Genomic DNA, 15,257 nt, shown 5'->3' with positions numbered 1-15,257 from the left:
TAAAAAACAATTATTTATCATTAATATAATTTTATAAACATTTATCTTTTCCTAATGCATAATTCGCAATATACTAGCACGACTAAAATTTATATTCAACCAAAGAGAATTAATAATTATATGTAACTGGACCGAATTTTTTATTTTATTTTTAACAATTAGGGGTAAAACTCCTTCTTGTCGGGTCAATGCATATTAATGATAAAGTGATATCTTTAATTATAATTTTATGTTCAAAATAATAATTAAATTTTAGTCTTTAATTAAAAAATATAAATGTAAAATCATTTATATCAGTAATTTTTGTAACGACCCAGATGGTCACTACACACTGCACAACACACTAGAAACACTACACAGAAAGGAACAAGTGTATACATATAGGGTCTAGAATATATACATATACAAGGTCCAAGTCTGGATAGAGTTAAAGTGTACAAAATACATCAAATGCTACTACACCAAGCAGCTAAAACAACAAAACATCCTAATATATCAGCTCCGTCTGCCAGCTGCAGACTCACCACCAGCCACCAACCTATCCCTGCTCTGCTCCCATACATAGTATGATCATCGCAGTCCAAACACCACGGAAACAACAAAGGGTAAGCTAGTGAAAACAAATCAACATACATATATAACAATATGAACGATAAATAGCTACAGCTATCAGCGCAACAGCCAGCTTATACTACACCACAACATTCAGTAATATCAGCACCGCAAAGCGACAATATCAGTACTGCATAGCAACAATAACAGCACCACTCTAATGGTTATAACAGCACCGCATAGCAACAATAACAGCACCGTCTTAGCGGCTATAACAGCACCACAATAGTGGCTATAATGACACCGACATAGCAGTTATAACCAACATACAGCTCAACAATATACAGCACAGCCAAACAACTCACAGCCCAGCTAACACAGCTCACAACACAACACGACAATTCAGCATACAGCACAGCTAAGTAGTATTCAACACAACTTACTACTCACAACTCAGCTCAACATTCTATAGTACAACAATATCATAATTCAGCATTAAAATCATCAATAACAACTCAGCTCAGCACGGCAATATTAACAATTTCAGCAAAATTTAATAACTATCAGCATATGAATCATCATCATCCTATGCGCCCAGTGCACTCATAGTCGCGCCCGGCGTGGCGCAACCAGGGAGTATTAGTGGTCAATGCGCTCGGCACAAGAGTGCCCGCCCCGGCGTGACCCAGCCAGAGAGCCCAAGGCTCTTACGCGCCTGGCGCAATACAAAATTGCGCCCAGCGCATGCCCAGGCAGAGACTCTAAGGAGTCTCGCGCGCCCGGCGTGCCCTAACCCGCGTCCTGCGCGGGGAAGGCAGAGACCTCCCAGGGTCTCGCGCCCAGCGCAATTCAAATTGCGCCCAGCGCCCCCATGGCAGAGACTCCCAAGGAGTCCCCACGCTCAGCGCGAAGAGGGTCGCGCTCAGCGTGGAATCATAACCCCAAAACATGTCACATACTGCCAGCGCGCTCGGCGCGATCCATGTCACGCTCGGCATGGGCCATCCAGAGGCTCACCATCTCAAGCTCGCCCGGCGCACACATCTTTACGCCCGGCGGGCTTGCTTAAAAGGAGCCTCTAGGTGGTCTCGCGCACGGCGCGAAAAACGGTGCTCAGCGCGAGGCTCAGCAGCAACCCACCAAGTTCAAAAAAATTTCCCAAAACCTGCAAAAATCTACTCATCCAGCACATGCAAACCAGCCAAAAGTTCACATTTTCATCTAAGAGTTCAAAAATATAATCTTTTCACACATGCAATCATCAAACAAGAAAAACCCAAATTTTTCCTCCAACATCCCGAAAACCCCGAAAACTTATTTTCACCAAAACAGCCATCAATCTCAGCCAAAATCATTCAACATCAAACTATCCATGAGTTGCTACACTCATTTGCATCCAGCCATCAAGAAAACTAGTTTCTCTTACCTCGGTGCAAGGATCTGAGCTTCGGGACAGCGGAGGAGAAGAGAAATGGAGAAGAAGAACGAGCGGAGAATTTAGAACGGAGAAGGAGACTTCCTCTAGCTTCCCACACCACAATCAGCACTTACAGCCACCAAGATCACCACAAAGAAGATGAGAGAAAATGAGAAGTGAGAAAGAGAGTGTTTTGAGTGAGTGAGGAAGAGAAAAGAGAGGGAGAATTTACAGGAAAAAAAATAAAAAGGAAAAAGGGGTCTCACAACTTTTGTTTACAGAAATTTTTATAAAAATAAATTATTTTAATAGTAATCAACATCTATATTAATATATAAAAAAAATCTTTTAATAATCATATTGATCTCTATATTTTTATTGATTATTATATTTTTTATTTTAAAAAATTTTAAAAAAATAATTTTTATTAAAATCAAGATCTTAAAAATAACATTAAATTAATATTTATTTTTATTTATTTTATTTTTAATAAAGGTACGAAGTTATTCCACATAATTATAATTATAATATTTTAGAGTAATGCATTTTCCGCAATTAATAGTATATTTTGGGGGCAAATTTTAGAGTTTAATTACTAACGTATAATATTTCCCGTGAGTCTCGGTTACGGTTATAATCATCGTTTTCTATCATCCAAGATTTTCTGTTTAATTTCAACGAGTTCTTGGTCTGTTGAAAAGAAAAGACAAGAAAAGAATATTCATAATCATTTGATTTGATTGAGCAATTCTTGTTCTCTTTTCTTGTCAACTTTCATGTGATCACCTCATCATATTCAACAGACCGTCCAACCAAGTTTTAAACTTTGGTGGAAGAAAGGTTGTATTTTGTAATTGGGTGTCCATGAAAATTGTCTAAATTTGAAGATTTTGTGTTTTGTTACAACAATTGCATGATTCAAGTGTTTGTTAGAAAAGAAAAAATGGGTCTGGATTACTACAATGTGTTGAAGGTTAACAGAAATGCTACGGAAGATGATCTGAAGAAAGCATATAGAAAATTAGCCATGAAATGGCACCCTGACAAGAACCGCGAGAACAGCAATGAAGCTGAAGCCAGATTCAAACAGATCTCTGAGGCTTACGAGGCAAAAAACCTTTCCTATCGTTTTTTTCTTTCTTTCTTTTTTCAATGTCTGTTTTGCTATTAGAATTTGATGAAACCTGAAATAGTTTGGTTGGTGGGAATAGAGAAGAGAAAAGAAAGAACAATTAACATTTTATAAAGAGTTAGGTTCAGGAATGTGGATATATGATGATAGTGTATGGAGAATCGGTGATTCTATTCTTATGACTAACTTTGAGGGTCAATGAGGGTTGTTCTGTGTGGATTCTGCATCAAAGTTTGGTCATAAATTGCGTGATTTTATGTGAACTTTTTCAAAAGAAAAGGGAACTTTATGGCACTCGGTAGTCAGTTTTTTCATCAACATTGAGATTGACTTCGTTTACCTACATCATGCTAAAAGAAAAACAAATTCATATTGTTTTGTATAATGCTAGAATATAATCCAGAAGTATTACTTGTCGGCTTGATGCAAGCAATTATGGGCACCTACGATTGTAATAAAGAAAATGCTACCAACACTGTCATACTATTTTTTAATTGAAATTAAAATTACAATTTTTATGTGGGTTTCATTTTTATTTTCAAGAGCTCCACATCTGAAGTTTCTTTATACAATAATAAAGTAGAGAGTGTGTTAGAAAGTATATCAGTTAAAGTGTGAGAAGTTTTGAGAAATTTTGGTGAATTCAGGTACTGAGTGATCCCCATAGAAGGGCGTTTTATGATCAGCATGGAGAGGAAGGGCTGAAAAATAAGCCACCAGCAGGTAATGGAACATCACCAAGTGGGTTCAATCCCAGAAATGCAGAGGATATTTTTGCAGAATTCTTTGGAAGTAGCCCTTTTGGATTTGGATCATCTGGGCCTGGGAGGTCCAGTAGATTCCCTTCAGATACAACATTTGGTGGATTTGACAATAATTTTCGATCATATAGTACAGGAAGGACTCATATGCCAAAGGCACCATCTGTGGAGACCAAACTCTCTTGCACTTTGGAGGAGCTATACTCTGGATCCACAAGGAAAATGAAGATCTCAAGGATTGTCATGGATGCTCATGGGTAAGTATAGTTAATCATCTTAGCCTTTGCTTTTGCTTCTTAATGTTTATTGGCTTTTGTAATTATAATTAGAGACTTAACTGCACCTTTTTTTACTCAGATTTCATGATTTCATAAATTTTTTCACCAAACTTTAAAATTATATATTTTATTGTCTTATTATTCCATTGTTTAATTGTCATTCTGTTATTTGATTGTTGAAGTAGCACGTGACGTGACATAATATATCGTATGAGATGATCAACTAACGAAATAATAAAATATGTAAAACGTTAAAAGTGTGGTAGCAAAACGTGCAATTTCAAACATTGGGTGACCATAGTCGTGATTGTTATCTTAGAATGATGAATGCATGTTTTCCATGGTCATGAGATGCATTTTAGAGGTATTATGTAATCATTGTGAAATGGGGAAAATTGCAGACGGCCAATTCAGGAATCAGAGATATTAAGCATTGATGTGAAGCCGGGTTGGAAGAAAGGGACAAAGATAACATTCCCAGAGAAAGGGAATCAGAAACCGAATGAAGTGGCAGCAGACCTGATATTTGTGATTGATGAAAAGCCTCATGATTTGTTCAAGAGAGATGGGAATGACCTGATTGTGAGCAAAAGGGTATCTCTGGCAGAGGCCATTGGAGGGACCACAGTAGATATCACTGCGCTTGATGGACGTAGTTTGAATATTCAAGTCACTAAAATTGTGAGCCCTGGCTATGAGATGACTGTTGAAAATGAAGGGATGCCAATAACAAAGGAGCCAGGTCAGAGGGGTGATTTGAGGATCAAGTTTGATGTAAAGTTTCCTACAATGTTGACCCCAGAGCAACGAGCAGAACTCAAGCGAGTACTGCCACCTTGACACTCTTTTCAATGTCTCGTGTGTTTTTCAGAAGCCATTTGTACTAATTCTTCACTGCTTTTTATATGGGTCCTCCTTTGCATTCTTTGCTATAGACGTAAATACAATAGGTCCTAAACTGCACATAACAATCGAAAGGAAATGTGTTCATACATGTTGTACCAAAGCTTTTTGGGTTGTAAAAATACAATGTTGTAGTTTCCTTTGTCTTTTCTTTAGCGTTATTGCAAATTTAAAATTCGGGCATCTCCAAAATCGCAGCAAGGGTACATATGGATTCGTTCAGATACATGGAATCTCTGGCGATACTAATTTTCTAGAACGTCGTTAAGTTTTTCTTGTTTATTGAGGGTAGTACCGATTCGTACCCCAAAAAATAAGCCGAAAGGATATACTAACCATTTTCCGTTATTTCCGGTAACCACGAGTTTTTAAAAACGTGCACATGTATTCGTGCGATTATTTTTTCAGAATAGCATAACTCTTTAGAAAACGCTTTATATAACGAACGGGTTACATGTTAGACACGATGAGTATTACATAGACTCCTTACTTTACTAGCTAAAGCTGACTGGGAGCAATCAGCTTGCACGTTGCGTCATATAAAACAGCCTAAGTTACGGAAACGGCATAAAAATTTAAAACTATAGCATGCAAAATTGTTTTGCCCCCTCGCATTTATTCGGCGAAACACCTACAGTTGACAAACTAAAACAGGAGAAAAATGGTCATTCGTTTGATCTACTACGAGGTATTGATGCTGATACAGGAGAGGAAAAAAAAACAGCTGGGACACCTTACAATAATCTTACATGCTACAAATAAAAAAATTGAATAAAGGGAGAACTAAACTAGTATCCCCTACTTCTAGACGAATGTTGAGGCCAGGTAGTGCCTTGCGCAGGCGCTCCATATGGTGGTCCACCTCTTGGCTGTAGGTTGCTACCCTGGGGAGAGGGAACCCACTGTGGGTCAAAACTTCGTTGGCCTTGTGTCACATTCATAGGGGGTTGCAGATATTGTGTTGGCATAATTGGATGTTGTGGTGAACCCGGAAATGATTGATTCAAAATGTGAGGTCGAAGATGAAAGTTGTGCATTGTCTGTTGGGGAGGAAACTGATTCTGGGGGGTTTGGGTTTGGTTTTGGGGCTGCCATTCAGGTATGTCATCATCATCGTCATTCCAGGGTTGAATTGTTCCCCCAAATTTATCCTGCCAGTTTGCTGAAGGTACACTTGGTTTGGTTTGCCCATATTTGTGTACAAGTTCTCTCATTTGCTCAACAGGGCGTGGTGGGGCCTGGTTAACCGAGTGCAATGGGACCATACCAGGTGACCCCATTGGTTTTTGAACCAAGTGTGACGGTTTCGAACCACCAGAGAAATTAAACTCTGGGAGATCATCCTCGACTCGGGCTGCTGGCGGCCCAAATCCAGGAGGAACATCATCATCATCATCATTCTCGGTGGTCTTAACTGCTATGTGGGTGGAATTGGAATTGGTATTCACATTTATATCTAGCGGTCTCCTACTGAAGTATTGTCTTTTAGAGCTATGTTTGTGGTGTGATGCAGTGGTGGGTGATATAGACGAAGTTAAATTAGTTTTTCTCCATACAATAATACCAATTAGGCCATTATCAATAGAATTAACTGCCTCAATTTGTTCCTTTGGAAGTATGTTGCTGAGCATTTCAACTGTTTTCTTATGAGGTGGGCAAAAGTAAAGTTCAACTCCATGCACAGGCTCAGCGAATCCTACTCTGTCGTCCATAATGTACGAGTCAGCCACCTGCATGCAAAATTATATATTATGTATAAAAAATACAATCCGCCAACAAAGAGTAGAGATGAGAACCAAACTAACATCATCATCATTACCTCACGAAGAGTTGATTGCTCGTCCGGCTCTTTAGGAACGAAATGTGAAACCTGCAATACAAAGAAACTTTTTTAATTTTACGTGACCCCAAAAGAAAGTGGCCAGAGTCATGCAGCGTATTCAAATCAGTTAGCCACGCTCATCTATATTCCATTCCATGTTACAACATCCTTATGGTAAAAGCAGTGCATCTCATCGAAAGAGTCAGTTTGGTATCCCACTTAAAAAATAAAAAAAAAAATAAAAAAAAGGGAGATTTTTCACATTTTTTTTAATATATAGAACGCATTCTTGAGTTCTTTACCCCCCCCCCCCCCCCTTTTTCATTGTGTTGAAATATTATATATATTGAAATTTTTGTAGCATGGAGACAATCGCCCAAAGGATGGGAAACTTAGTCACCGATATAATGATATATTTTTACCAAAATCAACTCAATCTCGTAATATATTCTAAACGGCGACAAATTTTTACAAGTTACACAATCCAAACATTCAATTTCTATCACCATAATAATACATTTTCATGTTTCATAACTTGTCACAGCAAAAAATACCTCATCCTGTCAGATACGGACCCTCTGGGATTCAAAATGAGCTGCACCTTGTGCAGTTTAGTTCCAGCGGATCTCACTAACGGCACACATTTATTTATAATTTATTATAAAACAAATATATTATTTCAAGGGCTAAGATGAATTTAGTTTGAGAAGTAACCAGAGGATCTTAATCTCATCCTGACAGTCTTAAAAACTATGCACCATTTCTCATGCACAACCCCCAACCACTTCACTGCCTCCTTTTATCTTATCAGAAAGGGAAAAGAAGCAAACAAATTGTGTAACTTACTTTAAATATGTGGTAAGAGAATGAAATAACATCAAACTGCAACATTTCCCCCTTTATTAATCATTGTTTTCTGTATGGATCGTGAGAATTAACAGACAAGATTTGAATCTAGCTATAGGACAACAAAAGGAAACTTGAGATACCATGATTGCACGACTTCTGGACTGTCGAAGGTCTTGCAGAAATTTCTCAAATGCATCAAGTCGAACCCTTCCCTTGATCTCAAGAAACCCAGGCCAGTCTTTAGCAGCAGTTTTCTCACCACTTTAAAAAGAACATAATGTAAAATCAGAAAAAAAACACTGAAAAGAAGTACTAATTATCTGAGCAGTACATATCATAAGTTAAAACTACATTTTACAATAAAAATAATGGCAACCAAACCCATCCAGCTCTAAAGATAATATTGTTCAGAGTGATCATGAGGGGTGTCAATAAACAGAACTAATACAAGCCAAAACCAAACCAAAAATGATTAATCCAAAAACCATTTATGAAATTACTATTTCAATTATTTTTTTTTCATAATTTAATTATCCCAATTACTTCTTATTAGGATGTGTTTTAGTTTTATTTTGATATTTGCTTTTTTAACAAAAACATACAGCTTTTTGACTAAATTCCGATGTGATGGTTGATACTTGAATTAATTTTTATAATGATTAGTGTACTTTTAGATTTGTTTAAAATATTAACCACATGTTTAAGTTTAACAACAAAGATTAAAAATAGAATCATTCAATCCAATCCAATATAAACCACTTTTAATTGGATTGGTTGGGTCGGATTTAATATTGTATTGAAGCTGACTTAAACAAAATGGCAATTCATATTCAGGATCAAATTGGATGCTATTTACGGAAAAACCAAACTGCAAAGACCCCTCCAAGACAATCAGAAAGAAATATTTAAGCATGTTTTCAAACTGTTTGTATAGAATCAAAATCCACCAAAAACAGAATAGCAATATTTACTCCAAAATTAACATGTCTACTTACCATAGCAACAATTAGGAAAGGAGTTGGCAGCAATAACAATACCATAATTTTCTAGAAGTGAATGGTTAAAAAAATAACTGAAACTAGTTACATAAAAGAAACTAATATATATACTATATACTAGACAAATGCTTAACAACCTGACCAAAACCACATCCACAGACAGCAATTGTCATTTCAAAATCACATTAACAAAAAAACAACAAACAAAAATGCAACTTACTTTTATCATAACACAGAATGCAGCAGTACATGAAGTATAAATCATAGTACTTATAACAGAGGAGCAATTACAACTGAGATTCCAGACTTGAGAAATCACAAGACTTGTTTTCATAAATATACACATGACTAAATTATACAGCACAAGTGACCTCAAGTTCAATTTGAAAGTAAAGTTTTGATCAAGTGAATACAACAGACCACATTATATTAAGGTACAAAATACTTAATGCAAGATTACATGCATGCTTAAACAAAATCATAATAAGTCAATGCTAAGCAAAATTGAAATCAGTGGAAACAAGAACAAATGAGGAAGGCATAGATAGTTTCAAATTCCAATATCAATTGAGAAGCAGGATATACATGACAGAGGAAGTGGCATGCTTGGTCAAATAATCACATCCGAAGTTAAAACTCACAAAATTGTGCTGCTCCCCATTACAGCCATCATCATATAAGGGCAGATTAACATCTTTTCCATAATATTTGGCCTTTGTTTAAGCTTACAAAAAGTAATTTAATGATACAACTAAAAATAGCAGAAGATATTAACATTAACTTCTGAGAAAAGCACCAATACAACTTTTTTAGATTTTTGCTTTATTCATAAAAAAATTATTCTAAATTTTATTAAAAAAGCTTTTAATTAAAAAATAACTTTCCTTTTAAAAACAATCACAAATGACCTCAATACCAATCTTTCACCTCTTCACTACACATTCTAAGAATATTTACTTCAGATGCTACATGAAAGAATTTGACACTATCCACTTCATGATTCTCACCATAACATATTATAGATAAAAAAAAAATTGGAGAAATGGAACAGTCATAAACCATATTAATCCATGCACAGAAGTTCACAGCTAAGTAGCAACTTATCATAAAGATGAACTCAAACAATTAGTACACTACCTCTTAAAGATGCTTATGACTGATTGAGTGGTGGAGATATTCGGTTGAAGCATTCCCTCCCAGAGGCATTCACCCTTAGCAGGGACTGCAACCTTCAAATGCCTATTATTATTACCATATCTCTCTTCTGCATGAAACTGATTGCCTCTCAACTCAGCATCGCTGGAAGCAGACTTCACATCATCACTTGTCCTTTCCTTGTTACGACCATCAGTTGACTTCCTGTCAGCCTGACTCTCACTGTATCTCGTATCAGAAGAAATGGCCCCAGGTTCAGCATTAAACTTTTTATCTTCTTCAGCATCTGAATTTACACGTGGGCTTTGAAACTTCTCAGGATTATCAGGAGTAACATCCGCTTGCTCATTTGGAGTTAAATCGGAAGATTTTGATTTAGATCCAATCCCAGAATCAACCTTATCTGAGGTAGGTGTCACTTTCCCAGATGCTACCGGTAAATTTTCAAATGGTGGCTCCGAATGAAGAGATTCCATAAATTCATCAAGAGAGACAATTGGTGGAAGAAAGTCAGGGTCCTTCAATGCATCATCTGTCATTAGCCCTTGCATGGGATCAGTCCCATCGTTGGAAGAAATGGTAATGGAAAATGTATTATCCTTCTGTAAATTGCCCTTCTCAGCATCAGTGTTCACATCAGTTTTGGAAGGAGAAGTGCCTTCCACATCATTTTTTATTGTTTGGCTTCGAGCAGCTGAAACCTCCTCTATTGAGACATTGTCTTCATGTTCAACTTCCACTTGAAATTCACCTTTGTGTGTCTTCCTGACCAAACGTCTAATATCAACATCTGAATCAGGTAAAACCACCATTTGAGCAAACTCCTCCGCTTTGGCTATTCGCCACTGAGAGAGCTCCTTTGAAGCAAGTTCCTCTGCAGTCATGGAACATAATTGTTCTGGAGGAATTTCACCAAACATAACCCTTTCTCTAAGTTCAGGATTATTGCGATCTTTTAAATTGAATAAAAGAGACCTCCCTTTCTCTTTGTACTTCTTATTCACACCTCCAAACAGTTTAAAGAGTTCTTCTTCAATTCGTGAAGCTAAAATTTCAGGCAAAGGGGGCTCCTCCCTACAAGCTCCACCTGTTTCGTTAGGTTCTGATCTCTGCTCTACATTAGTTTGACTTTCCCTTTGATTTCCCATGTCCACCATATCAGATAATACCCAGGAAAGACCATTTCCCTGCAAAAGATCATCTTTCATAAAGAAACTGTCACTGAAAGGAACATCATCAGTAGTCAAAGTGTAACTTGACTGAAAATCTTGCATAGAACTCAGAATGTTTTCATTGTTTGATGCATTTGTGGTTCCTGCTTCATAGTCCTTATGTTTTTCTGAAAAATGTTCGTTAAATGTTGAACTCTGACTGTGCTCTCCTACCACGTAGCCAACAGAATCAGCCTCAGCAAAAGAGGAATTAACTGATTGAGAAATGTCCTGCCTTTGCTCCAGTGAAGTATCCATAGATGCAGGTACTGATCCAGCACATTGAGAGCTGTTCCCTGATTTACCCTGAGTATTGGCAGCATCATTTGGTGTATTATTGTTTGGAATTTGAGGTTTACCTTGCTTGGAAACCAAGGCCAGAGCAGCAGCTAAAGACTCTCTCATCTTGGACCGAACACTTTCAGATGATTCAGTTTGAACCTTGGAGGATTGTTTCATCTGCGTATTCTGACTTTTAGAATTCATGGACCGAGGAGTCCCAGATTTACTGGAAGTGTTATCCATCTGTGTTTTTCTCTTATTAGAAGCTGCTGAATGCTGTGCCCTGGAGGCATTTGATGGGGATTGAATCTGCGGAGAACCTTTATTTGATGCATTAGGTACTTGCTGCAACCAAGGTCTATTTCCCATTTGTGCAACCCGCTTATTAAACATCATGGAGCTATTGGACGATAGTTCTATCGGTGCCTTGCGCTTAGTAGCTGTCAGCTGCTGCTGCTGCGGCCCTGAGCTATTCGGAAACATCCCCATGTGCATGGATTGTTTATTGGGGGGAAGAACTTGATGCATTCCCGGATTACTTGCTTGTGCTTCTACTTGCCCACTCTGCATGCTCGAAAGGGGTAAGCCCTGGGACCTAGGTTCACCAGGCAGAGCTCTCGATAGTCCAACATGTTCATTCGAGGTCGCCTGCGGCTGTGACACAATATCACTGGATACAGGACCCAAGAGCCCCATTTCCATCTGTCTCCCTGACGAATCAACCTTGTTCATAAGGGGCTCCAACTGAGCCATCTGCATGCTCGGTATTGGCTCTGAGACCAGATTGTTGGACATTCCAAACCAGTATCATTAACCATAAATTAAACAAACACCTGAAACTGAAAACGTTCATAGCATGTTACCAGCCCATCACCCTGAGCCACTCAAACAAGTCACCTAACAAATAAACAACAGATACCTAATCTCATAGCAACCACTACAACAGTATCGTTCAACATAAAACAAAATCTTATCCCCGAGTGTTCAATCCAACAATTACGCAGTGCAACCCAGCCCTAGAGCACCGATGGAATTAAATTTCACCACCAATTAATTAATTAATTGAATAAAAGCTAAAAAGAAGAAGAACATGCGCCAATTCCTCCACGAATGAATTCGCGTAATTGAATTCAATGTGGGAGAAGCATTATCGATGGCATGAACAAGTTTTGCTTCTTCTTATAAAAGAGAAAAGTAGAAACGAATCGATAGAAGGAAATGAATGAGGAATTGTGAGGTACCTTGATGAAGAAATGTTGTGAGGAAGTGAAGGGGAGCTGGTATGTATGAGCGGCGCTGAAAGCAGAGTGAATCAGTGCAAACCCTAAGAGGATGTTGGACGGAGCAACGAAGAAGACGATAACGATAGCGAAAGAAATAAACAACTCACACAATATTAACCGCATCTCAACTTCTTGATTCTTCTAAAGTTTATATCCTTAAACGCATCGTTCCACCACGATCTTTTCATTTTTTTCTATATTTCAAAAGTAAAAATAAAAATATAAAAAAAATTCCCTAATAATAATCCATGTCTAATGTTAAAATCTTTATGTGTTAATTAATAACGCGAAAGCCCCGTTTTTAGGAGCTATTTTTTGAAAAAGGAATTTTTAAAAATTTTTAATGAATAAACTTTTTTAATAACTCTTTAAAAAATATTTAATGTTAGTATATTAAATATAAAGTACTCTTATTTAATATCTTATAATATGTATAGAAAAAAAGTAATTATAATTATAAATTAGGAATATTAATTATCAAATAAGGATATATGTGAAAAAAATAATTAATATTACTTAAAATGTGTATAAAATATTTGTAATGAATGGAAAAGTCAAAAACATAATATATATATATATAATTAAAAAAAATACTATTTATTATATTTATTTATGAATTATATTTTAATATTATCTTCACCCTCTCGGAACGTCTTTATTATCTAGAAATTAGTCGAATGATGATAATTGAATGTGATTTTTTTGCAAATTAAATTTATGCAATAATCTTTTAAAATAGTCTTTGTTATCGACCATAAGTTTGATAATATTAGAAGTGTCTTCTCGATCTACCAATTATTTTCACACAAAAAAAAACTATTATTAACTCCTCAATATTTTATTTAAAAATTCTTTTTAACTTTATATCTAATTCTATTTTTATTTAATATAATTATTTTATAAATTAAAACTTTGTTCTATAATATTAATTATTTATCATAAATTTAAATTATAGTTTATATATTTAAAATATCTATTTATTAAAAAAAATATGTTTAAATATAATATTTATTTATATACATAATTTATTTTAAATTTTAGTTATATGTAATAAAAAATTTGATATGTACATTGCGTGTGAAACCCGGGAGCCTTTCCCTCCCCCCCCCCCCCCACACTCTCATTTTCCTTTTCTTTCTTTATTTCCCTTTTTACTCACTCTTTTCAGATGTGGATTTTCAAATTCAAGGATTCACATAGGTGTTGGATAGTAAAAAGGTAGAAAAGCTTGAAGCCCTGAGTTGGTTCGCACCATAATTTCTCTTCTTCTTCTTCTTCAACCTCGGAGTAGCTCGGAGTTCATCGTTCACTCCGTTTCGAGGTAAGGGAAGCTAGAACTCAAATTTGTTATACATTTTGGGTTGCATGTAGTTGGATCTTCATCTATGATGTGATTTGGGGGTTGATTAATTAAGCTGGGTTGGTTTCATGTTGAAAAGCTGAAACCTTATGGTTGTTCTTGATGATCTCTTGAATCTTGGTGTATGCATGTGGTGTTTCTTGGGATTTCTGAGTTGTATAAACAAAATGAGTGAAGATTATCAAGGTAGATCATGTTTAGGGGTAAAGACTGATGGATTTTGAGTGAAAATCGAAGGTGAAACCATGAATTTCTAAAAATTTTGAGACCCACAACCATGGCCATGGATTCATAGCCATGGTCGTGAAAGAAAAATAAACTTGTAAAAACTCACAGCCATGGTCGTGGATTCACAGCCAAGGCCGTGGGAGGGAAAAACGTCATGACAAAGACTTGCAGCCATGATTGTGGGGGAAAAAGGAGTGGCAGAGACTTGCAGTCATGGCCGTGGATTTGAAGTCATGGCTATGGGAAAAAATGGAGTGGCAAAAACTTGCAGTCATGGTCGTGGATTCATAGCCATGACCGTGGAAAGGAAACTGGGGTGGCAGAAATCTCGTGCTAAAGCGCTGATTTGAGCGCTGCAACGGTGAGAGTAGATGATCGAATTTAGTCTTGAGGTCTCATTAATGTTGTAGCCTTGGATGTTAGCTTTTTAATGGCGTTGAAATCACCCAAAAAGGAGGTCTAGAGCTCTAGTTATGACCTTTTTAATGAGCAAAGGTCAATCTGTCAGCGTTTATGAGAATGGTTGCGATTTTTACAATTTTTAACAAGGTAGATGGTGGAATTAAGATTGGGTGTCTTCATGAGAGTTGTAGGAAATTTTCTTATCTTTAATATGAGATAAGGATGAGAATGATTGTAGTAGTATAACTCCCTATGGGTTGTTTTAGCCTTTTAGGTGAAAGTTGTTAGTGTAGAAATATGTAATTTTGGTAAATTGTATGTGGTACAGGTTGTATGATTGGTGAAATTGGTGAACATTAATAGAATGATTGTGTCTATTGCATGTATTGTGTTATAGGATGATGATAATGAGCATTGATATGCTATCTTTGTGTGCTTGAAATGATAATAGGCATTGGAATGCTATCTTTATGTACTTGAAAAGATAATACGCATTGGAATGCTATCCTTGTGTACTTGAAATGGTGAGAGCATTGGTATGTTTTATATTATTGATATACTATTATTGTATAAATTGTCAAACATTGGTATGCTGTTCTTGGTCGGGATGTTAAGCATTGATAT

The 15,257-nt window shown here is 36.5% G+C and overlaps 2 protein-coding genes across 2 annotated transcripts; one reads left to right on the top strand and one right to left on the bottom strand.

The window, feature by feature from the left end:
• Positions 1–2,592: 2,592 nt before the first annotated feature.
• Positions 2,593–5,190, top strand: LOC109792328 (DNAJ heat shock family protein). Its single transcript, XM_020351732.3, has 3 exons — positions 2,593–3,077; positions 3,749–4,119; positions 4,542–5,190. Exons 1-3 carry the CDS (start codon positions 2,883–2,885, stop codon positions 4,978–4,980), a joined length of 1,005 nt encoding a protein of 334 aa, XP_020207321.1. The 5' UTR covers positions 2,593–2,882; the 3' UTR covers positions 4,981–5,190.
• Positions 5,191–5,632: 442 nt separating this feature from the next.
• On the bottom strand, positions 5,633–12,775 carry LOC109792325 (SPOC domain / Transcription elongation factor S-II protein). Its single transcript, XM_020351727.3, has 5 exons — positions 12,602–12,775; positions 9,850–12,199; positions 7,855–7,975; positions 6,863–6,913; positions 5,633–6,773 (listed from the first exon to the last, which is right to left on the bottom strand). The coding sequence occupies exons 2-5, from the start codon at positions 12,153–12,155 to the stop codon at positions 5,832–5,834; spliced, it is 3,420 nt and encodes a 1,139-aa protein (XP_020207316.2). The 5' UTR covers positions 12,156–12,199; positions 12,602–12,775; the 3' UTR covers positions 5,633–5,831.
• Between the last annotated feature and the right edge of the window lie 2,482 nt (positions 12,776–15,257).

Source organism: Cajanus cajan, chromosome 6 (assembly GCF_000230855.2).
Source record: "Cajanus cajan strain Asha chromosome 6, NIPB_CcT2T_4, whole genome shotgun sequence".
NCBI lineage: Eukaryota > Viridiplantae > Streptophyta > Magnoliopsida > Fabales > Fabaceae > Cajanus > Cajanus cajan.
The sequence above is the reverse complement of the archived record's forward strand: the minus strand, read 5'-3'. Positions and strand labels throughout refer to the sequence as shown.